The sequence below is a fragment of the Camelina sativa genome, chromosome 18 (assembly GCF_030686135.1).
Source record: "Camelina sativa cultivar CO46 ecotype springtype chromosome 18, ASM3068613v1".
NCBI classification, from domain to species: domain Eukaryota; kingdom Viridiplantae; phylum Streptophyta; class Magnoliopsida; order Brassicales; family Brassicaceae; genus Camelina; species Camelina sativa.
Genome location: NC_141897.1, coordinates 14,717,805 through 14,741,046, shown reverse-complemented (window position 1 = coordinate 14,741,046; position 23,242 = coordinate 14,717,805). Strand labels below are relative to the sequence as shown.

Below are 23,242 nucleotides of genomic sequence, written 5' to 3'. Positions count from 1 at the left end.
AACACTTTGTTATACAAGGTGCTATAGTGAAATGATGATTTATCTATGGTGTAGCGAGTTAGGATATTTTAAATTCATATTAATATTGATCCAAAATTTTCCCACTATATAATTCTCGCATGTGACATTTTTAAACATTTTCTATTATAAATGTTCAGAATTTTTATTTTTATATGATATAGTTGAATGGTTGGGCTAAAGATCCAACTTAAACTAGATACAAACTTTCAAATTTGGATGATTGCTAAATTAACTTTCAATGCTAACTCAGATTTAGATTTATTTTGGTTTTATCTGTAATATGACTTTGAACAATTGTCTACTAATTTTAAATGACGTGGGAAGATAAACAAACAAATTTTCTTCATTGATTGAGTAATACATATCCATTTTCAAAATTCAGATCACGACTACTGCAAAAAAAAATCTATAATTATATTAATTTTATGTATTCTATGATGATCCAATACAATTAATAAAAAAAATAGTAAACAAAGATTATAGAAGAATCATAATATTTAAATTTTAACAAAAGATTTATAAATATCTATAATACTCTTTCAGTTTCAAAATATAAAATGATTTTTTTTTAACTAAAACACAAAGATTAAAAAATGTTTATTTTGAACAAGTTCAACCAATCAGAAACAATACTGCATAGTATAAAATATTAATTAAATTTAAAACTTGCATAGAAACTTGAAAAACATTCTATATTATGAAACAAAAAAATTTCTCTAAAACATACTACATTGTGAAAAGGAGGAAGTATTAATTATGAAACTCTATTTGGACATCTTAGGTTTTTTATAATTATTATTAAAAAAAAGTTAATTGTGTTTGATTTATGTAGATAGTATAGTAGAGAATTTATTATAGAGATTATATATATATATATATATATATAATTTCATATTCAATGTTTACCCTTAATAATTTCCTAAGTTTTTATATAAATCTAAAAAAATCTAATTTCCTAACTTTTACATTTTTTATTCTAAAATGTACCTGTTTGAATGCGTTACTAGTTTTTTTGGTAACTAGTTTATGGTGAGTCAACGGAAGAGAAGAAGACCAAATTAGTCTTTTGAATAACAGTTTGGTTAACAAAGCCTCAGAAACATCCCTCTTCTCTTTAATTACAGAGGAACAAGACGGAACCTTTGAGATCATCACTCTTCGGTTTCTTCTCCAAATCCTTCACATGGTTCGAATCAAGATCCCTTTTTTCTTATCTCTCTTTTTCAATTCGATTTTGGGTTGATCTTAATTTTGGTTTCAGATGTCGGACGGAGGAGCACCGTCGAGGTACGTTAAGTTAACAAAGGAGCAAGCTCCCGTCGATGAGATTAATCCCGGCGAACTCAATCAACCCATTGAGGTTTCTCATGTAATATGCCCACTACTCTACTACTGATTCTGATTTTTAACCGATAATGTTAGTGATTTTCACAAGAGATCCTTGACTTGTGTTCTTCGTATGATCAATTTGATTCTATGTGTTGTGTCAGTTTTGACTAAGGCAGGCTCGATTAGTGTTCAGTTCTAGATTTTGACAATTTGATCTGTATGGATCTGTGCTCTGATTCTGTGTGTGTGTGTGTGTGTGTTGAAACATGTCCGTAGCTAGCTGTTCACAAATGTAACGAGTGTGGCCAACCTTTACCTGAGAATTTTGAAGCTCCTGCTGATGAGCCTTGGACTACCGGAATCTTCGGCTGTACTGAGGACATGACTAGTTGTAAGAGTTTTCACAGATCTGTCATTTTTTTATTCATCTTTACTACAACTAGGAGCTTAGTTTTTAGTCCACTTCCCATGTCTTGAACACACTCTTTTACAGTTTGGCAGGGACTAATTTGCCCAAGTGTTCTCTTTGGACGTGTCTATGAGACTCTGAGTGATGAGGAAACCTCGTGTACCAAAGCATGTATTTGCCATTCCATTGTAGTTGAAGGAGGTCTTACTGCTGCGTCCATTGTTGCTTGTGTTCCCGGTATAGATCCGCATACCTCTTTTCTTATATGTGAAGGCTTGTTGTTTGTTTGGTGGATGTGTGGTATCTACACTGGAAACGTCCGTCAAAATCTACAGAGGAAATATCATCTCAAGGTATAATAAAATCAAAAGCTTCTTTCGTAACATCTAATAATCGATAAAGAATCTGAAAAATGTGTGTTTTTGTTTGATTGATGGAAACAGAACTCTCCTTGTGATCCATGTATGGTGCATTGTTGCCTTCACTTTTGTGCGATTTGTCAAGAGCACCGTGAGATGAAGAACCGTCTTTCGGATAACTTTGTGATGCCCATGACTGTTATTAACCCGCCACCAGTTCAAGAGATGAGTGCCTCTGTCCCGGTCTCACACCATAGCTCTGATCTTGAGATGAGGCCATTGTAGTCCTCAATGTTTCAACCAAGATTCAAGGTTTTTGTTTTGTGTCAACCTCATCATCTCTAAATCTTTTTATGTAAAACTGATTTGGTTTGTTTCAAACTCACATAGATGGATTCTGTTTTTCTTTTCCAATGTATAATTAATGATTTATTCTTATCTTAAAATTAAGATTTTTTTTTTAATGAGTAATTAATTATGTAATTTGAATTATTCTACTAGTTATGAATTTTTCCTCTAGGTAGCTTGCTAAATTTATCTTTCTTTTGGATAAATATGAGAAACATTAAAGAATCTTTAAAAGATCGTAACACGTTTTATATTTTTATAAAAAAAAATACCTAGTCATATTAAAATAACAAAACTTTTTTTCTTATAAGTAACGATAACTACGAAATTAGGTACGCAAGTCTCTGCCCTACGTTTATTTTCTTTTAGATATTACAAAGGACCACATCAATCAGAAGAAGATGATCGGAAAAGATTCAGACTTACCTGTGTCAACTCCGGCGGCGGAAACACGAGTTTCTGCATCGCTGCCATGTTTTCAGGCGAGTGTTGAAGGGTTACGTAAACGGAAGAGTTTAGTTGAAGCAGGAAGGAGAGATGTCTTCTACGGAGAAGATGACGTGGCGGATTTGATGTTTAGAGAAGAGGAAGTGAAACAGGACATGGTCATGAGAGCTTACAGAAGCAACGAAGCTATGAGAACTATACAGGATTTGAGACGAACTCGATCAAGGTTCTTTTGCTTTGAATGTTTTGACTTTCTCAAACTTTTTTTCTCTAGAGATCGAAGAACCTAAAACAATTCTTTTTTTACTTGTAAATTTTTTTTGTTTGAATTTTTTCTTTTCATGTCAATATAAAATTGAAATTGAGATTATGGACAACAAAGAGTTTTATTATACATAACAACAGAACATTGCAATACATAGGATTTTACAACAGAGTAATGATTTTGATGCCCCAATATCAAAGAGTTTTCAGGGTACATGAGATGCGAGAACTTACATTAGATAACATCATCTCTTCTTGAAGAACTTGCTGCCTCTCTTTCCGATTCCGGCACCTTCAAGACTAGATGAGAGATGAGACCTTGTGTCTGGTCTCCACGTTAGTTCTTTGAGAAGGGAGAACAAAGACGAGAGTGCCGCTGATATTTCGCTGTCTTTTATGTTCTTGCATGACACTACTCTCATGCTCTCAAGCTCTTCCCAGTGTAGAATTACTGACTCTAAACCGCTTGTTGTTAGGACTGAGCATCCTTCCAAAGACAGAAACCTCACCCTCCTGCAAGATACAAAGATGATCAGAACCCTAACAGAATGACCTAACTTTTACACTTACCTTAAGAGTTAAACTAGCAGAACGTTCATTATTTCTAAAAACTTTCCAGGGTTTTGTGCAAGTTGTTGTATTTATCAGCACACAAATTAAAGCAAAAACCAGTAATGCTCTTCAGTCTTCACCATTCAGTTAAAGAACACATTACTTTCTCAGAGAAGCTAAACAGTTAATGCCTATCATCATCCATATTAAAAACTTCAGTCAACATAGCATGGAATTATGTCTCTCGCTAACAAAATCAAGTGGAACACCAACACCAATACGAAGTTTAGGTTTTTATGATATAGTTCAGTTAAACAACACGTTACTTTCTCGGAGAAGCTGCATTCTACTTTTTCACAGTTAAATTTATGGGATCTTGATGTGAAAAGACCTAAGAGGATTAATAGAAAACCATGGCCTATGCTCTATGAAGTAACCATTTGAATAACAATCCATGAACTCAATAATTGAAGGGAAACATCTATAGAGAAGTAATCTAAAGCCAAGTTACCTGAAAGCTTTAGCCACGCTGAAAGAATCATCATCCAGTCCCCAACAATCCTGAATATTAACCTTAGTTACTCCATCACACACCTTAAACAAGGCTCTCATCCCCTCCTTATCATTCAAACAACACCTTATGAGTTGCAAACTCTCCAGAGCTGGACAAGATCCAAGCAACTTTTCCGGTCCAGGACTAGAATCTATCTTTCTACAAGACGAAATCCTCAACGTCTTCAAACTCTCAAAATACGAAAGCGCCGCTATCCAACCATCATCCATTCTATGGTCACAAATACTCAATTCCTCAAGCACTTCACAACATTGCCCAATTGCTTTAACCCCATCAAAGCTACCTTCACAACCACTAAGCTCCAGCTTCACCAATCTCTTACACCCTTGTGCTAAAATCGTCAAACCTATATCAGAAACCGAAGAACTATACAATCCATCAACAATTCCAACCAATCTCAACGCTCTCAGATTCTCACAAGCAGCAATACCACGCAAGAGATTATCACTACACTTATGCAACTCTAACTCCTGCAAATCAGAACAGTCCTCAGCTAAACTCAGCAATCCCATTTCAGTAGCATTAATCACAACAAGTTTAAGCAAATCACAGCTCCCTCTTCCTAATACCCTAACCCCTCTATCAACCATTTCACAATGCAACAAATTCTCCTCAACAAAATCCCAATCCGACGACGAATCCGTAGATACATGAAACGAAATCGACTTGTGACAAAGCAAAATCCCCGAACTCCTCGAGGGATTCAAACACGCGTTAACCAAATCAACACTCGTAAGCTTAGGAAACCTCGAGGTAAGCCTCCCAAACATGAGAAAATCCCAATTTAAAACCTTCACATTCTTTAAACGCCGTCCCTGAAGATACAACCACCGTTTACACACGAGTGAGACATCTTCGCTCTGAGACTCAGGAAGCTTCTCGAGGATCCTGAGGATGATGGAATCTGACAACGAAAGTGTTCGATCGACGTCGGAGAATTCAGAAGCAGCGGATTTGAACCTGGATCTCGGTGATTGGGCTTGAATCACGGCGGAGACTGCTTGCTTGAACGACGTCGTTGGGTGGTTTAGCCATGGACCGGTCCAGCTCGAGCGTCTCCTTCTCAGAGGCGATTTAGGACTCGTCGGCATCTTCTCCCTAAAAGACATCGTTTTCAACTTCAACGGTGGATTGGATCTAGTCTCTCTATCTCTCTGGGTTTTTGATTTAGCGGCGGATTACGAACTGTTCTAACGGATACAATGAAAGAGATGTTTTGAGAGAAAGAGAGAGAGAGAGAGAGAGAGAGAGAGTTTTGAAAATTTATTTATTTTTTGGGGAGTGAAAATTAAATAAAAACTAAATTAAAAAATTGGGGGTAATGGGAATCACGGTGGGATTTGAGTTGACTTTGACTAAGAAGAGACAAAGATGGTGTTGTCATGTTGTGCACATCTATACTCAAATTGTGTGTATTTTGGCCCACTTTACTTGTTTACTAGGGAGCCTGAAAACATTGAATTGTGTTTGTTGATTATTAGATTATGATTAGCTTAATATGCGGGTTTAGATATCTAATGTTCACATGAACTAACACAAATTTTCTAATTTTACCCTTAATCTAAATCTAATTAAACTATTAACCACTTATTAAATAGAAAGACATATATATAAATATATGTATAATTCAATGTTTTATTAATTTGTTTGAAATTTATAAAAATGACACTCTTTATTAAGCAGAAGGAATATTATTATAAATATAGTTTCTCAAAATCGGTTATTAACATAATAATCTAATATATTATATAAATTTGGTTTCTTAAAAGTTAGTTATTATCATAACTAGGATGCGGAAAGTGAAAAGTTAAAATGATTAACATTGTTAATTTCACATTTCAAGTGAAATTTTTTTGGTAATTTTTTAATTGTATAATATAAAAGTCATAAATAATGACTAAGATGAATTAATCATATTAGTTAAATAAAATATTTGTTATATATATAAAAATGAAAAATCGACTTAGAGACAATAAGAGAATAATGTTAAAGATGTATAAATCTAGGTTTACCGAATCATACTCAGATAATCAATTTTGAAAGATATTCACATAGAATAAAATTTAAATCATTATTCTATCAAAATTTATAAAAAAATAATAATAAGAGAATCAGGGAGAAAGAGCTCATAGCTGCAACGGCAACCAATCAAATTGACTAAAAAGATAAATCTATGAAAAATTAGAAATCACAATTAATTACCTAAATTAATACTTGAAAGAGATGATCAATACAGTTAGATGGAAAACGACACCAAACAAAAGTTAGATGAATAAATCAATAAAGAAAACAATCCAATTTTTTTAACAAAGATGAGTGAATTAATGTTGATTAATAAATTGAAAGAAAATAATACTCATAATTTTCAAATTTGGAGGCATTAAACAATAGTAAAATAACAAAAACTCTTTTCAAGGTCCATAAAAAAAAAAAATATATATATATATATATATATATATATATATATATCTAAACAAAGAGGTGTAAAACAAAAATGTGCGAAAACTAACAAATGTGAACATTGAAAGCTGGGAGTACGACGAAGAAACACAATTGTTGGATCAAAATATTGCAACTTTTAAGATCATTAACAAATCTAAACAGTTAGATGAGATAATAAAAATAATCTCATCAGTTATATTTAAATGGACCCCTAAAAGTGAGTTTGCTATAATATACAAAAATATAAATCTATGATTTTATTTATTAACTTGTAAGTATAAAAAATACTCAGAAAACAATAAATTCGAAAATTGTTTTTGTATTCCATAAAAATTTATATATAATAAACAAAGAGGTGTAAAATATAAAGGTGTAAAACATAGAAAGGTAAAAAAAATGTGAAAAACTAATAGGTGCGATTTTTGAAGATAGGGGTACGATGAAAAGATGCAAAAATATGAAAGTAAAGACGGGTGAAACAAAAAAATGCAAAAACTAACAAGTACAAACATTGAAATCAAGGGGTACAACGAAGAAACACAATTATTGGATCAAAACACTGCAACTTTATATAAACAAAGAGGTGTAAAACAAAAATGTATGAAAACTAACGAGTGCCTACATGGAAAGTTGGGGGTGTGACAAAGAAACACAATTGTTGGATCGAGTCTTTGAAACTTTTGAGATCATTAACAAAGGGTGAGATCATTAACAATACTTAAATAATAAAAACTCTTTTCAAAATCCATAAAAAATCTGTATATCTGTATATATATAAAAACAAAAAGGTGTGAAAACAAAGAAGTGTGAAACAAAGGTATGAAACAAAAAGGTGCGAAAACTAACAAGTGCAACCATTGAAAGCTAGTGGTACGACGAAGAAACACAATTGTTGGATCAAAACATTGCAACTTTATATAAACAAAGAGGTATAAAACAAAAGGGTGTGAAAACTGACGGGTGCCAACATAGAAAGCTGAAGGTGCAACGAAGAAACACAATTGTTGGACCGAAACTTTGCTACTTTTGAGATCATTAACAAAGGGTGAGATCATTAATCATACTCAAAGAACAAAAACGCTTTTCAAAGTCCATAAAAATCTGCATATATATAAAAAAAACAAAGAGTGTGAAAACAAAAAGGTGTGAAACAAAAAAGTGTGAAAACTAACAAGTGCAACCATTGAAAGCTAGGAGTACAACGAAGAAACACAATTATTGGATCAAAACATTGCAACTTTATATAAATAAACAGGTGTAAAACAAAAGGATGTGAAAACTAACGGGTGTCAACATGGAAAGTTGGGGTTGCAACGAAGAAACACAATTGTTGGACCGAAACATTGCAACTTTTGAGATCATTAACAAAGAGTTTAATAGGTGCAATTTTTAAAAGATAGGGGTACGACAAATAAACACGATTGTTGGAAAAAAAAACTTGCAACTACAGTAAAACCTCTATAAATTAATAATGTTGGGACTAAGACATTTTATTAATTTATAGTGATATTAATTTATCTATAAATTAATTATTATTATTTTATAGTGTAAATTAATAATTATTAATTTATAGATATATTTTTAATTGTTTATTTTAAAAAAAATTATGAATTGGAACAACTACAACAAAATAAGATTAAACTTTCGGATGTTATAAATTTTATGGTTTAGGAATTGAACTTGTAATATTTAGAAAACACTATTTACAATAAATTACAAATATTATAGACAAATTGACTTATACACATGAGACACATAAATTCAAATCTATGAATAATAATATCAATTCTCCTATTTTAATAATCTGTCAAATTATCAAATAGTAAATGATGCATATCTAAAAATTAAAACTTTAAATTTTAATTATTTGTATGACATGTTATAAAATATTTTAGAGATATTATTATAGGTTGAAAATACAACATTACAATTGTTTTATAGAATTGAGCTTTAGGAGAAACATACACTATTATATCAGTATATATATATATATATATATATAAATTTACATAATTATTAATTTATGATATTATTGGGACCATATTTTATAAGAAGATTTCGAAAAAATTATTATCTTATTATCTTATCGAATATTGTTAATTTTTACACTGGCCCGACTTGGGACCAGCAAAATTTATTAATTTATAGTGTTTATTAATTTATAGAGTATTAATTTATAGAGGTTTTACTATATTGGGATCATCAATAATTTTAAACCGTTAGATGATATAATAGAAACAATCCCATCCGCTAGATTAAAGTTGACCCCCAAAAGTGGGTTTCCTATTATATATAGATTTATTTTATTTGGTAAGAAAACGGAGAAACCCCTATATTATTAAACTGAAACTAAAGCATTACATGGAACTAAACAAGTTCCGTAAACGTCCATCAACATCATCTTACCTTAGCAAGGGAACAAGCTCCGCCGGGAGAACATCAAACGAATGAAACCCAAAGAAAATGCATAATTTACTTTATACAATAAGAAAGATGAATTTAACCAATTTTCAGACTTGGAATTTGTAAAGTTTATATTCTCCTTTAAATAATTTTTAGTCATTCTGACCAGAAAATAGATTTAAAAAATATATATATATATATATATATATATTACGACTAAATAGGAAAGCAAATCATCATCACATCTACGTTCAGAAAAGGAAATTATGATATTAGCATATAAAACTTTTGATAAAGTGTACATTATATAGGTTATAGGTTACATGTTAATGTTAATTAGGGTTAACAAATAGGAAAAAAAAAAAAAAAAAGAAGAAGAAGAGAGAAGACGCATAGAGGAACTCAAGTCACAATCTCCTCCTATACATCACAGCTTCTCCGGGGTGATCATGGCCAGGAAAAGATCCTGCAATAATATCAACAGTCTACCTCTAGATTTAAAGGTGGAGATACTCATGAAACTTCCGACAAAGTATCTCGTGAGGTTCCAATGCGTCTCGAAGCCATGGAAAAGTATTATCAAAGACTTCATAGTCATAGACACGATCATGACTCAACAACCATCGCATTATCCTCACTTCATTTTCAACCGGCATCATGAATATAAATATAATACTACATCCGACTTCTCGTATGGTCATGAACCTCATCAAATCACAAACCAAGAACAACAACTCCACCACGAGGAAATCAGTGGAAGAACCTTCGGCAAAAAAACAAGGTTTCAATTTCAATACGCATGCGGCTTGGTCGGGATTCGGAGATCACCACCTTATAATGATTTCAAAATATACAACATTACAACGAGGAAAGATATTTCCTTACCCTGATCACCCCCAAGGTTGTTGTTCTACTTATTCGGGTACGACCCTTTGGAGAATCAATACAAAGTAGTGTGCCTAGCTAAACAAATATCATATCCACCGGAAATGTTTCCTTATATGCCTTGTCAAGTTTTCACATTGGGAGATCCCAATAAGAAGTGGATGGATATACAATGCGGTATTGGAAGTCACTATCCATTTGGAACTCCAGTTTGCATCAACGGAGTAATCTATTACAAAGCAGTGATATGGAATCCGAACCGGAGTGAGGTTTTGTTGAGTTTCGATGTTAGGTCCCAGAGATTTAATCATGTTAAACCTATAACATGCCAATTCACCTTAAAAAATCCACTCTTATAACCTACCAAGGGAAGTTAGCATGCATATGTCGCGATAACACCTTCTTCAACGAGGATGTGGATATGTGGGTTATGGAGGATGCCGAGAAACAAGAATGGTCCAAACTTACATTTTTAGGCATGCTTCAAGGTTTAACAAGTCGGATCAGATTTGCGAAGGTCACTCCTCCTGGCGGTGAAGTCGTTGTAGTCCATAACGTAAATTGGAGTAAGCATGCATCATATGTTTATTACTATGATCCGAAACTAAGTATTCCTAGAAAAGTCGAAATCCAAACTACAATTTCTTCAGAAAGATTAAGAAGCCCTAGTAATCACTTGACAGTGTGGCCTGTGACGAATCATGTTGAAAATATCACGTCTTTGTAATTCGTTGCATTATTATTAGTTGAGAGAGTTTTTCCAATATATAACTTATATGGATGCTATTCTTTATTATTGTGGTTGATTTGCGATGACTGCAACACAAGTTGTATTTGAGCTAAATTGATAGTTTTCTTCAGAGATCTAAAGTAGTAACTCAAACAATGTTTTATGAAATCAAATGCTAAAGTTGAAATTTAGTATTGTGAACGGCAAGAGTTTTATTACTATACATAACAACAGAACATTACCTTGCCATACATAAGAGTTTTGGGACGTATTATTTTGTAACAGAGTAATGCCCCAAGGAAGAAGAAGATAACTAAGGGTGGTTTGTCTATATTAAGAGTTCTCAAGGTACATGAGAATGCGAGCACTAATACAACATAACAGAATGTAGAACACTCTTCTTGAAGAACACTCTTCAATGTAGAACACTCTTCTTGAAGAATTTGCTGCCTCTCTTTCCAATCCCCGCACCTTCAAGACTCGATGAGAGATGAGACCTTGTGTCTGGTCTCCACGTTAGTTCTTTGAGAAGTGAGAACAAAGACGAGAGCGCGGGAGAAATTTCGCTGTCTTTTATGTTCTTACATGACACTACTCTCATGCTCTCAAGCTCTTCCCAGTGTAAAATCACTGACTCTAAACCGCCTGATGTTAAGACTGAGCATCCTTCCAAAGACAGAAACCTCACCCTCCTGCAAAGAGAAAGGAGATTTATCAAAAGCCCGCAAAACAACACTCGACAACTGAAGAGTAAACATATTACAAGGAAGTGATCTAAAGCAAAGTGTTACCTGAAAGCTTTTGCCAAACTGAAAGAATCATCACTCAATCCCCAACAATCCTGAATACTAACCTCTGTTGCTCCATCACACACTTTAAACAACGCTTTCATCCCATCCTTGTCATTCAAACAACACCTCTTGAGTTGCAAACTCTCCATAGCTGGACAAGACCGCAACAACTTTTCCGGTCCAGGACTAGAATCTATCTTTCTACACGAAAAAATCCTAAGTGTCTTCAAACTCTCAAAATACGAAAGCGCAGCTATCCAGCCATCGTCCATTCTATGGTCAACAATGGTCAGCTCATCAAGAAATTCACAACATTTCCCAATTGCTTTAATCCCATCAAAGCTACCTTCACAACCACTAAGCTCTAGCTTCACCAACCTCTTACACCCTTGTGCTAAAAACGTTAAACCTATATCAGACACTGATGAACTATACAATCCGTCAACGCTTCCAACTAATCTCAAACCTCTAAGATTCTTACACGCAGCAATGCCATGCAAGAGATTATCATTACACTTGTGCAACTCTAACTCTTGCAAACCAGAACAGTCCTCAGCTAAACTCAGCAATCCCAATTCAGTAGCGTTAATCACTACAAGTTTAAGCAAATCACAACCCCCTCTTCCTAATACGCTAAGCCCTCTATCAATTACGTCACTGTGCAATAGATTCTCATCAAGAAAATCCCAATTCGACGAATCTGAAGATAAATGTAAAGTAATCGACTTGTGACAGAGCAAGATACCAGAATTGACCGGCGGATTCATACACGCGACGGTCGCTAAATCGACATGCCGTGAGCTTTGGGAACCTCGAGACAAGCCTCCCGGACAAGACGAAATCGAAATCAAGAACCTTTAGAGTATGGAGACGACGACCCAGGAGACTCAGCCAGCGTTTGCAGACGAGTGAGACGTCGTTGTTGCTCTGTGTGAATCAGGAAGCTTCCCGAGGATCTTGAGGAGAAGAGAATCGGATAAGAGAGAGTTGGGTCGTCGACGATTGATTATTGAAAGGCTTGACATTTTTTGAGGGTTTGATTTGGTTTTGGACAAGCTCACCAAATTCAGACATTTCTTGTTGCTTCAGGCTATATCTCTTCTTTAACTGATTTGCGCGTCTTTTATTACTTCTGTCTTAACCCAGAAATAGTGAGTCTTTTTGGACAACGACTTGGAATTTGAGTCTTCGAGTTTCTCGGTTCGGGTGGCTCCGGTTTTTGGTTTATACGGTTATGGAAGAAAGTGGTTCTGATTTAAACCGGAAAAACAAAATTTGATTCGGTTTGGATTAGGTATTGTATTATGTGATATCTGTTCGGTTTATTGCTATTTGGCGTTCGGTTTATTTTGGTTGTTTAAAATTTTGCTCAGTTTAGATAAAGGTTGGTTAATTTGGTCAAGTATTAAAAATCAATCTATTTTGGTCGAAGTTTAAAACATTGATGGAGATCGAGATCTACGGCAACAGATAAATAAATTAATAAACATTTTTATAAGGATTATTAAGTATTAACCAAGGATTCATTACCTTGTAGCTGTTAAATATTTTCATCATATGCTAAATTGAACTTTTACATTATAGTTTTAAATATTAATTAGTTTTTTAAAATAAACAACAAATTCAAATTGTAGATTGTAATTCAATTATTAGCTTATTGTATCTTTCTAACTTATATAAATTAACAAGTAACTCTTTAAAATACCACATTGTAAGTCTTTTTTTTTTCAAAAATATCAATACTATTTTTTTTTAAACGAAAATTCTTTTTTTTCCTAAAATACCACACAAACACAAAAATTCAATTTTAAAAGGTGTAAATTTGTTTTCTTTTAAGTTTGAGTAATTGAGTTGACTATTTTAGATTTAGGATATAGTTTTTAGGGGTAGGGTTAAGTGTTTAGGATTTTAGGGTTTAGTTTTGAATGTTGAAAGTTTAGTTTTTGTATTGTGGTATTTTTAGAAAAAAAACACTTTACTGATTTTAAGAAAACTGATAATAGTATTTTGGGGTTTATTTCTGCTATTCATGTTTCTGAACAATTTCTATTTTATAATTTAACCATAGACGACAAAAAACAGTATTTTTAGAAGAAAAAAAAAACAGACAATTTCCCTAAATTAATATTACAAAATAAATCATCTACTTATTCTATTTACATAATTTTTAGTATTGTATATAGATTGAAAGTTTTTATATTTACTTGAAAGCACATGCACCTACTAAATTTAGGAAAAAACAAAAACTTAATTAGTAATATAAACAGCGAACACATACAATAGACAAAAACATGAATGATGATGATTTTACAGGTTGTAACATTTATTTATTAATTCAAGTAAGATCAAATTTGTGATTTTTTTTAACATTTATAATGAGAAAAAGAGAGAATCCAAGAAAACAAAAGAACTAAAAATATTGTATCGTATATAAAGAGAGCAATCAATGCACTCAGCTTTATCTCACTCAAAAGCAAAAGCACACTCCCCCATCAAAGTGTTTCTCACTTTTCCTTTCTTTCCACTGTTTCTAGAGATTTTCATTTGCTAATCATCTTTTGTGTTTCTTTATCAGCTTTTATGCTTCCTCTCGTAGATCTCTCTCAGACTCTCTTCTTCTTCTTCTCTTCTTCTTCTTTCAAGTCGAATGGAGTCTTCTAAGAAGTATAAACTCTGTTCTTGCTTTTATCTTTTCCTCTTCTTCTTGACTTCTGTTGCAGCTGACCCTCATACAGAATCTCTTCTCTCCTTAAAATCCCATCTCACCGACAATTCCAACAGCTTGAAAGACTGGTTCATCATCACTCAAGGAGTTTCCGACAAAGCTCTCGCATGTTGTTCTTGGTCTGGTGTCCGATGTAACCAAGACTCAACCTCTGTTGTCTCCCTCGACCTCTCTTCCAAGAATCTCGCAGGGGATTTGCCAGGGAACGAGTTCCTCGTCTTCACTGACCTTCTTGAACTCAACATCAGCGACAACTCGTTTTCCGGTGAGTTTCCGGCTGAGATCTTCTTCAACTTGACTAATCTCAGAAGCCTTGACATCAGCCGGAACAACTTCTCCGGACGTTTCCCCGACGACAACGGTAATGGATCAAGTCTCAAGAATCTGATCTTTCTCGACGCCTTGAGCAATATCTTCTCTGGTCCACTACCGATCCATCTCTCTCAGTTAGAGAATCTCAAAGTACTGAATCTTGCGGGGAGTTACTTCACTGGCTCGATCCCGAGTCAGTACGGTTATTTCAAGAGTCTTGAGTTTCTTCACCTTGTGGGAATTTGCTAAGTGGGAACATACCACAAGAGCTTGGGAATCTCACAACTCTCACTCACATGGAGATTGGATATAACTCATACCAAGGAGTGATCCCTTGGCAAATAGGTTACATGAGTGAGCTCAAGTACCTCGACATCGCTGGAGCTAATCTCTCTGGCTTCCATACCAAAACATTCAGCAATCTCACAAAGCTTGAATCTTTGTTCCTCTTCAAGAACCATCTTTCCAAGGAAATACCATGGGAGCTTGGACAAATCACTTCTCTTGTTAACTTAGACCTCTCAGACAACCATCTCTCTGGAACCATACCTGAGAGTTTTTCAGGTTTCAAGAATCTCAGGCTGTTGAATCTTATGTACAATGAAATGAGTGGGACTCTCCCTGAAGTGATTGCTCAGCTACCTTCTTTGGATACTCTCTTCATATGGAACAATTACTTTTCTGGCTCACTTCCAAAAAGCTTGGGGATGAACTCAAAGCTTAGATGGGTCGACGTTTCCACCAACAGTTTTCCAAGGTGAAATCCACAAGGTATTTGCTCAAGAGGTGTTCTTTACAAGCTCATGCTTTTCTCCAATAACTTTACTGGAACTCTACCTCAATCTCTCTCCAATTGTTCAACGCTAGTTCGTATCCGGCTTGAAGATAACTCATTCTCAGGTGTGATCCCTTTTAGCTTTAGCCAGCTTCCTGATATCTCATACATAGACCTCTCTAGAAACAAACTCACAGGAGGCATTCCTTTAGATATATCCAAAGCTACAAAACTTGACTACTTCAATATATCCAATAACCCTGAGCTAGGAGGCAAGCTTCCACCACATATTTGGTCTGCTCCTCGTCTTCGGAACTTCTCTGCATCATCCTGCAGTATCTCTGGTGGTCTCCCTGAGTTTGCATCATGCAAATCGATCACTGTTATTGAACTGAGCAATAACAATATATCAGGGATGTTAACACCAACTGTTTCCACTTGTGGCTCTCTTCAGAAGATGGATTTAGCTGGAAACAGCATTACAGGTGGGATTCCTGAGAGATTAGCAAAGCTTCCACATTTGACATTCTTGGATTTGTCATACAATAACTTGAGTGGTTCCATCCCATCTGACAAAGTGTTTCAATCAATGGGGAAACATGCATATGAAGGCAATGCAAACCTCTGTGGGCTTCCTTTGAAATCATGTTCAGCTTACAGATCAAGGAAGCTTGTGTCTGTTCTGGTGGCTTGTCTAGTCTCTATTCTGCTAATGTTAGCTGCAACTTTGGCATTGTACTATATTCGTCAAAGAAGTCAAGGTCAATGGAAGATGGTGTCTTTCGCTGGACTCCCTCATTTCACAGCAGATGATGTTTTGATGAGCTTTGGTTCACCTGAACCTACTGAAGCAGTTCGAGCTTCAGTGAGCAAAGCAGTTCTGCCAACTGGAATAACAGTCATAGTGAGAAAAATCGAATTGCTAGATAAGAAGAAGAGTGTTGTTTTGAACGTTTTAACTCAGATGGGGAATGCAAGACACGTCAATCTAGTCAGGTTGCTAGGGTTTTGTTACAACAATCATCTTGTGTATGTGTTGTATGATAATAACCTGCAGACCGAGACTCTAGCTGAGAAGATGAGGAGAAAGAAGAAAGACTGGGCAACTAAGAAGAAGATCATCAATGGAGTTGCAAAGGGACTTTGCTTCCTTCACCATGAATGCTACCCTGCAATTCCTCTTGGAGATGTGAGGTCGACTAATATATTATTTGATGATGATAAGATGGAGCCTTGCTTGGGTGAATTTGGGTTCAAATACATGCAACATTTGAACAAAGGCTTGGTGTCTTCAACTGCAAACACAGGTACTTTTAGCACTAGTGTATATAGATATGTAGATCATCTGCACATCCTTCTTTGTTCTTCCTAACATTAGACTCTCTAAAGCAGATCAGATGAACGTAATAAGAACGGAGCAGCAAAAGGATATTTACAACTTTGGACAACTTATTTTGGAAATCTTAACAAATGGTAAGCTGATGAATGCCGGTGGATTGATACAGAACAAGCCAAAGGATGTTCTTCTACGAGAAGTATACACAGAAAACGAAGTGAGTTCTAGTGATTTTAAACAAGGAGAAGTTAAAAGAGTTGTTGAGGTCGCACTTCTCTGCATAAGAAGTAACCAGTCTGACCGGCCTTGCATGGAAGATTGCACTAAAGTTCTTGTCTGAAGCAGAGAATAGGTTTAAATAGGTAATAAGGACAATGTTAATATGCACATAGTTCCTCTTCCCTTATAGATATAGTAAAAGGGAATCCTCATATATTATAGTTTACCAAAACGTTCTCTTTCTTTCTCTTTCTTTCTTTTCTGGATCTTTGTGTTGTGATGTTGTGATGTTGTTCTTGTTTAATAATACATTCAAAAAGGTATGTCCTCTGCAGTTTTAATGTTATGTGTAGTGTGCCATCTAAATGAAATAGATTGCAAATTCATAGCTTTATTATATAAGACTTACCTGGTTTATACAAGCACCGATTAAAAATATACACAGCTTGCTTGCTTGTGTATAGCTAGCCAGTGGACATAGAAGCATTTCTGCTTTTTGGCAAGTGAATATGCTTTGTGCCATTCCTAACCATACTCCCCCACCACCACGAGTGTTAACAACACCCACATGCTTGCTAAGCATACTGCAGCTTCCAATGAAAGACGGTCTTATGCTACGTTAAACCCACCATATGCATAGATCAAGCATGAGTATGATCCATCTAATTTGATATCCTTTTTTCGCCACAATAAACGTTGGACCCTGTGTTCCATAGTCCATACTTGTTGGGATAGAACAAGCTACATAGCGGAGCAAAGCAAAAGTCTGTTACCTGAGGAATTCTTTTGAATTGATTTATCCATTCAGATATATGTCGGATAAAACACACTTAATAAAAAGCATTTTGCTCTTGCTGCGCAGATTAGAACACTGACTAAACTTAGGTCCTACAACTACAACAGTTCTTTTTACACATCTACACAACTCACACTTAATATAAAAACCGTAGGTACTCTCCGTCTTTATAAGTTACACCCTTCGTTTCCCCCATCTTTTTCCGGTGTCTAAACCAACCAGCCTTGAAGATGATTGAGCAGGTGATGGACCTTCTATACCAACAGACTCTGGAATGTCCAGATTCGCTTGCATTGATTGCCCAGAAGCTGCTAGTGACTGTCCCTGTGCATCGTCGACCTGAAGCAATTGTATCCTAGCTTTCGCGATCTGTAAAGCAGTAAACAAGCAGATTGCGTTATATAAATTTAAGATATATCTTATTGCAACAACACACAGAAGAGAGATCCTATGGTCTTCACCAGTTCAATGTGATGAATGGATCCAACGCGCTTCAGCAAGTCTAGACTGCAACTCATCCCATCTCTTCTTCTGGAATTCTTCGTTCTCCATTTCGTTCCCTTTCTCACCCAACTGCTGATAAAGAGCTTGTAATCACCAAATCAGATGTTATGCTCAGAACTGTGGTCATACTTTTTTTAAAAACGCAATTCTTTTTCGACAAAATTCTAATTATCACCTGTGAAGATGGATAGAATCCATAGCTGAGTTGGGAGATCATAGAGTTTTTTTGCAAGTGTAGAGAGGATCGTAGGATCTCCTCTGGCTTGTACGGTGTCATGCAAGGAAAGAGCTAAATTTCCCAGGAGTGTCAAATACTGTGCAACGAGCTGCAGGTTACCATATGATTATGTGCGATCTGCAAACCCTTGGCAAGACGATTTCTGCATTGATATCATACATTACATTGGAGCATTAAATCATATCTTCACATACTATGAATTTAGTTAATATTTCTTGACATAGTTCTTTCTCTTATCTATGAACACAGATAAGGCGCATCATCCTATTCTAATTTGGTTTTGCACGATCATAATCATTGAAGACAAAAAAGGGTAGAGATCTCAACAGCTGAGACAAGACCAATGCGCAAGTGTAATCACAAAGCAAACCACCTTTGACAAAACTGAGAAGTGAGCACATACCTTGCTTCTTGTAGATCTTGTTGCTTCATCAGGAGGAGACCGTATGCGAAGAGAATACTAGCTTCCTCACGAACACCAGATAGTGAATTCGTCATTCCATTGAGTGGTCCAATTAAATCAAGCGCCTAAAGACATATCAGAGGTTTAAAGCAGCCTCTTAAGCTCACTGGCAATATAGAGTATATAAACATCCATGAAAATGTCAAACCTTAGATGATGATTCAGCATCTCCAATAGTGAGGTAAGAAAACAGCTGCAAAAGCTTGACATGACGCTTGCATTGACGTACTTCCTGTCAGCTGAAAAAACATTTTATATGTTAAATCATCATGGCAGCAAAAAGGAATTAGGTTGACCAATATCAAATAGGCACATAAAACCACCTCATTCCAAAACCTATACATGAGATTATCTATCATATACATGAGGTTATAAATTTTACCTTGGTCGCTTCAATACAGTGGAAAGCAGCTTCATCGTAGCAACCAACAGAATGAGAATATTGCCCCCTGAGCATCTCAATCACACACTCAGAAGCTTGCAAAATCGTTGGAAATCGAGTAAACAAATTTTTCATCTCAACTAAAGCCTGCACAAACGATACTTAAGAGTCAAATTTTCCTTCAAGGAAGCATGATGCTAGAGAAGACCGCTAATAGGGCCTATGTGAGGGGAACTTGATCGATCATGCATACAGAGCTGGTTAACTGAGATAAATAATTATATCACAGTGGCGTGGTGAAGGGAGGCAACAACAAATATAGAAAAAAAAGAACCGATTATATACCTCTTCTGCTTCGACATAATCAGACCTTGTAAGTTCCAAAGCCACTCTATCTCAAGGAAATGCATCTGTAGAATAAGAAAAATCGTAGACATCCAGATAGCTGTGCGCCGCAAATCAGTTTCTGCCGAGAGAGAGGAAACACGAAAAAGAAAATGTGAGCTTCAACATTAAGGAATTGTTGCTTCAACTAAGTGTAGGTAAAATAGAGAGTTGGTTGAACCTCTAACTTCTTCAGTAATTCCAAGCTTGATCAGTTCATCTGCATAAAACATAGCAAACACACAACATGTCATGCCATGAGATGGAATCCCCTAATCTTCTTAGTTGCATCCTAAAAGCAGAAGGCTAATTTCCTCACAGAAGCCACGTGAACTAAGAGAATGGAACACTAATTACAACCGATTCAATTCTGAGGCAAAGTTTTCTGGTGAGTTCAGTGTAACAAGAGAAAGAAAGTATCTGGTGCTGATAAAATGCAATAATAGGAGTGAATTAATAGATAACGGGAACTTCAAGTGATAAGGATAACAGGACAACCTTGAATGATCTGCAATCCAGACTCGATACGTTTGAACACTCTTTAAAGAGTCCCTTTGGGACGTCCCGATATGACTACCATAAGATGGACCAAAGCATAGATGGCACTTTTTGGCAGCCACTCTCCATCAATTGGAGATGGTGAAAGAAGTAGCCTCTCTGTCCATCCACGATCTGTGTTGCCAAAGTATGCAGACTCCAGAGACTTATCAGTGGTCGAAGACGGAGATAATGCGTTTACACGTTCTTGAAGTTGAGATTGTCCTTGCAGAGAGAGCCGACCTTTCTCTGGAAGGAAGATCGTAGCGGGAGAGACTATGATTTACTGAACTCAGCTCATCCAGAAGTTGCTGGATCTCCTGCATTTTATGAGAATGAGCATTCATGGCCTGGTCTAAGCGGTCGACAATGGTGCTGAGCGTTCTTATAATCACAGAGCCTGAGGCGATAGAAAACATGCAACATCTCATTGTAGAAGAACAAACCAGGACAGCGATCAGTCTACAAATGAAACGGAAATTAGCTGATGCAGGACAAACCAAGCATGCAGAAGTGAACTGAGCAAAGAATAGATTTTGGATGTACAGTAACATAACCTTGTCTGAAGAAAGGGTCTGCCAGATCTCATCGCATCGCTGAACAGCCTTTTCCTACTGAATAATCATCGGTCCATTGTATGATATGAACGTGAAGCATGGAAGCTGTGAAGAACATCTGATTGCAGTACAGACTCAAATAATTAAGAACAAAGATCACCTGAACATCAAACGCAAAAATAGACAAGAGACTATCTACCTGGAGCTCAGTAAAACATATTTGTGAAGCAGAGAAAAAACCAGACTCGAGAGCAGAGAGAGAAGAAGAGAAATCGCTTTCGTTAATGAACGTGTTAGCGAGCTGAGAGTTGAAATTGCACGACCAAAGGCAGGCAGAAACATCTGAGGGACAGAAGATGCGAGTTCGAGAGCCTTGAGGAGAAGATTGCGTTGAGGAGGGAATGAACCAAGGAGGTGATAACAATGGCTGAGCAAGCTATTAAGTCCGGAATTTGAGATCATAGGAGGAAGGAATAGACTTAAGGAGAAGAAGAGAGCGCTCAAGATGAGACTTCGCATGGTTGACATTGTGAGAGTAACGGAGTAGAAGGGCAGAGACACGGAGGCGAGACTTGACTTCAACAAGAGGAAGGAAAGAGATCTGACTCTGGCAGATGGCTTCCAAGCACTTTATGGTTTTTCCGATCTCACCAAGCTTCTGGTGGTGATCCGCAAGTCCCCACAGCCCTTCCGCCACTGCAGAACCTTCCATAGATTTCTGCCACTGATCGAGAGATAAGTCAAAGATAAAACATAAGAATCAATAAATCCATAACATGCCAAGAAGTCTGTAAAAGAAAGTATCACATAACATTATCAGAAATCAAACACTAGGAAACGTACAAAGAATTTGGCAATGCAAAAATTGTACCACAATAATTATGGCAAAGTATATAGTGAGTGACCAACACAACACACACTTGAGATAATAAAAGAAACCACAAAGACCACAGATCAATTAAAAATTCCAACAGACACCTAAAAAAAAGCTCCTTTAAACACAGTCTTAGAAGCAGAGTAGAACAAAATAAAAGAAAAAGGAAGTCAACTGTGCTATTTTCATAGTATTGATAAAGTTGGATGTTGTTTGTAACTAATAAGAAAAATGTATATACACGGGCAGAGAGAGTAGCAGTCGTTAGCAGTGCTTGAGTGGGGTTGAAACGGTGTTTCGAAAAGCCAAACACTAAATTAGCAGAGCCCCAACCACAACAGAGCTAAACTGCAAATTGCTCACACTGTTTCTGCTCTTGAAACCCAAACAGTTTCCTACGTTGTTCATTGTAAATTGCCCAAAACTCCTTTCATCGAACAATATGTATACACACCAAAAAAGACCCAATTTTTCAGCTAAAGCTATAAAATTGTGCATCATAACTCAAACTGATCCGACCCTTAAACCCTATCGAAAGCATTTGAAAAGACATACCACGTTCTCGGTGACCTAGGCCGTGATCTGGGTCGGAAGTTAACCAGTGTGGCTCTTTGAAATCTCGGTTTCGACCGGCTTTTGCTAACGGAATCTTGAGCTCTTCGACATTCGTTTGGTTTGAGCAGTGTATTTGTTTGACTTCAGATCGGGTAAGTACAAAGCCTATGCGCTTTCTGCAATCGAAACACGGCGAAAAATCTGTACTTTGGTTGCTGCGTGACTTGAGCTCTTTTGGTCCGGAGACGGTGGAAGACGACAAAGCACTGACCTTTCTGTTTCCCTCGGCGATCGAAAAACTCATTATCCGACCCGTTTTGAAGGTATCCAGACCCGTTTCTGTTGATTCATCTCATAATCGGATCCCCCAGTTTTCTCAGCTTAGATTTGGCCCATTTAGGCCTTTTTACGTTTTGCGTGATTTTTCTTAAAACTATTTTTAGTCAAAATTTCAAACTAGAAAATGAACAAAATATAATAATTAATCTGACAGACATATATAGAAAATGTTTGAACTTTTTTTTTTAGTTGGTGTTAACAGTTTTGACTATTCAGCTGATATGCATGGAATTATGAATTTTGAGTGTATACATCTTTTTCGAACGCATAAAAAATGGACTTGTGCATCGTCGTCTTCCTTTGGCTGGTTATCATTATTGAATGTTTCTTTCTCTACATCCACATAACGACAAACGACTAGTCATTAAATAAACCGGGCGACTGATCTTTGTGATCCATATCTTAACGTCCCATAGCCACACCATTAAAGAATCAGGACTCAGGATGCAGGATTAAACCGGATCTGAAAAGGAGGCGTCGAACCGGGTCTGATAACAAAATGTCCATAAATCAAAAACTATATTCTATATAAGTATATGCTCCATTTGTTGAAATTAGACTAATTAGTCATTTACAAACACAAGAACTTTAATCGTATAACCAGGTTCAAAAATAATATTAGGCAAGTGTTATGCTACGTTATCCGGACGTCATAAAAGACAATATTCTAAAGTGAATAAATAAAGACGAGA

General features: G+C 35.8%; 4 protein-coding genes, 1 non-coding gene and 1 pseudogene across 5 annotated transcripts; 3 read left to right on the top strand and 3 right to left on the bottom strand.

Moving 5' to 3' along the window:
- Positions 1-985: 985 nt before the first annotated feature.
- Positions 986-2,582, top strand: LOC104761137 (cell number regulator 6-like). Its single transcript, XM_010484172.3, has 5 exons — positions 986-1,207; positions 1,283-1,390; positions 1,627-1,741; positions 1,844-2,112; positions 2,203-2,582. The coding sequence occupies exons 1-5, from the start codon at positions 1,205-1,207 to the stop codon at positions 2,401-2,403; spliced, it is 696 nt and encodes a 231-aa protein (XP_010482474.1). The 5' UTR covers positions 986-1,204; the 3' UTR covers positions 2,404-2,582.
- Positions 2,583-3,280: 698 nt separating this feature from the next.
- Positions 3,281-5,726, bottom strand: LOC104761136 (F-box protein At5g51380-like). The gene is made up of 2 exons (XM_010484171.3): positions 4,241-5,726; positions 3,281-3,690 (listed from the first exon to the last, which is right to left on the bottom strand). The coding sequence occupies exons 1-2, from the start codon at positions 5,410-5,412 to the stop codon at positions 3,423-3,425; spliced, it is 1,440 nt and encodes a 479-aa protein (XP_010482473.1). The 5' UTR covers positions 5,413-5,726; the 3' UTR covers positions 3,281-3,422.
- Positions 5,727-9,597: 3,871 nt separating this feature from the next.
- LOC147922920 (putative F-box protein At1g32420) lies at positions 9,598-10,760 on the top strand (annotated as a pseudogene).
- Positions 10,761-10,957: 197 nt separating this feature from the next.
- LOC104761135 (F-box protein At5g51370) lies at positions 10,958-12,693 on the bottom strand. Its single transcript, XM_087497462.1, is given in 5 exon segments — positions 10,958-11,455; positions 11,555-12,348; positions 12,350-12,484; positions 12,487-12,534; positions 12,536-12,693. Coding segments are annotated over 5 exon segments (1,347 nt in total). The 5' UTR covers positions 12,629-12,693; the 3' UTR covers positions 10,958-11,178.
- Positions 12,694-14,020: 1,327 nt separating this feature from the next.
- LOC104761134 (uncharacterized) lies at positions 14,021-17,240 on the top strand. The gene is given in 4 exon segments (XM_010484167.3): positions 14,021-14,823; positions 14,826-16,673; positions 16,759-17,021; positions 17,023-17,240. Coding segments are annotated over 4 exon segments (2,775 nt in total). The 5' UTR covers positions 14,021-14,201; the 3' UTR covers positions 17,065-17,240.
- A 450-nt stretch (positions 17,241-17,690) lies between these two features.
- LOC104761133 (sister chromatid cohesion protein SCC4) lies at positions 17,691-22,353 on the bottom strand. The gene is made up of 12 exons (XR_015588506.1): positions 22,212-22,353; positions 20,982-21,506; positions 20,783-20,900; positions 20,187-20,687; positions 19,870-19,908; positions 19,650-19,770; positions 19,305-19,451; positions 19,071-19,161; positions 18,863-18,987; positions 18,397-18,601; positions 18,179-18,304; positions 17,691-18,086 (listed from the first exon to the last, which is right to left on the bottom strand). It is a non-coding gene; the product is annotated as a sister chromatid cohesion protein SCC4 (transcript).
- Positions 22,354-23,242: the final 889 nt, after the last annotated feature.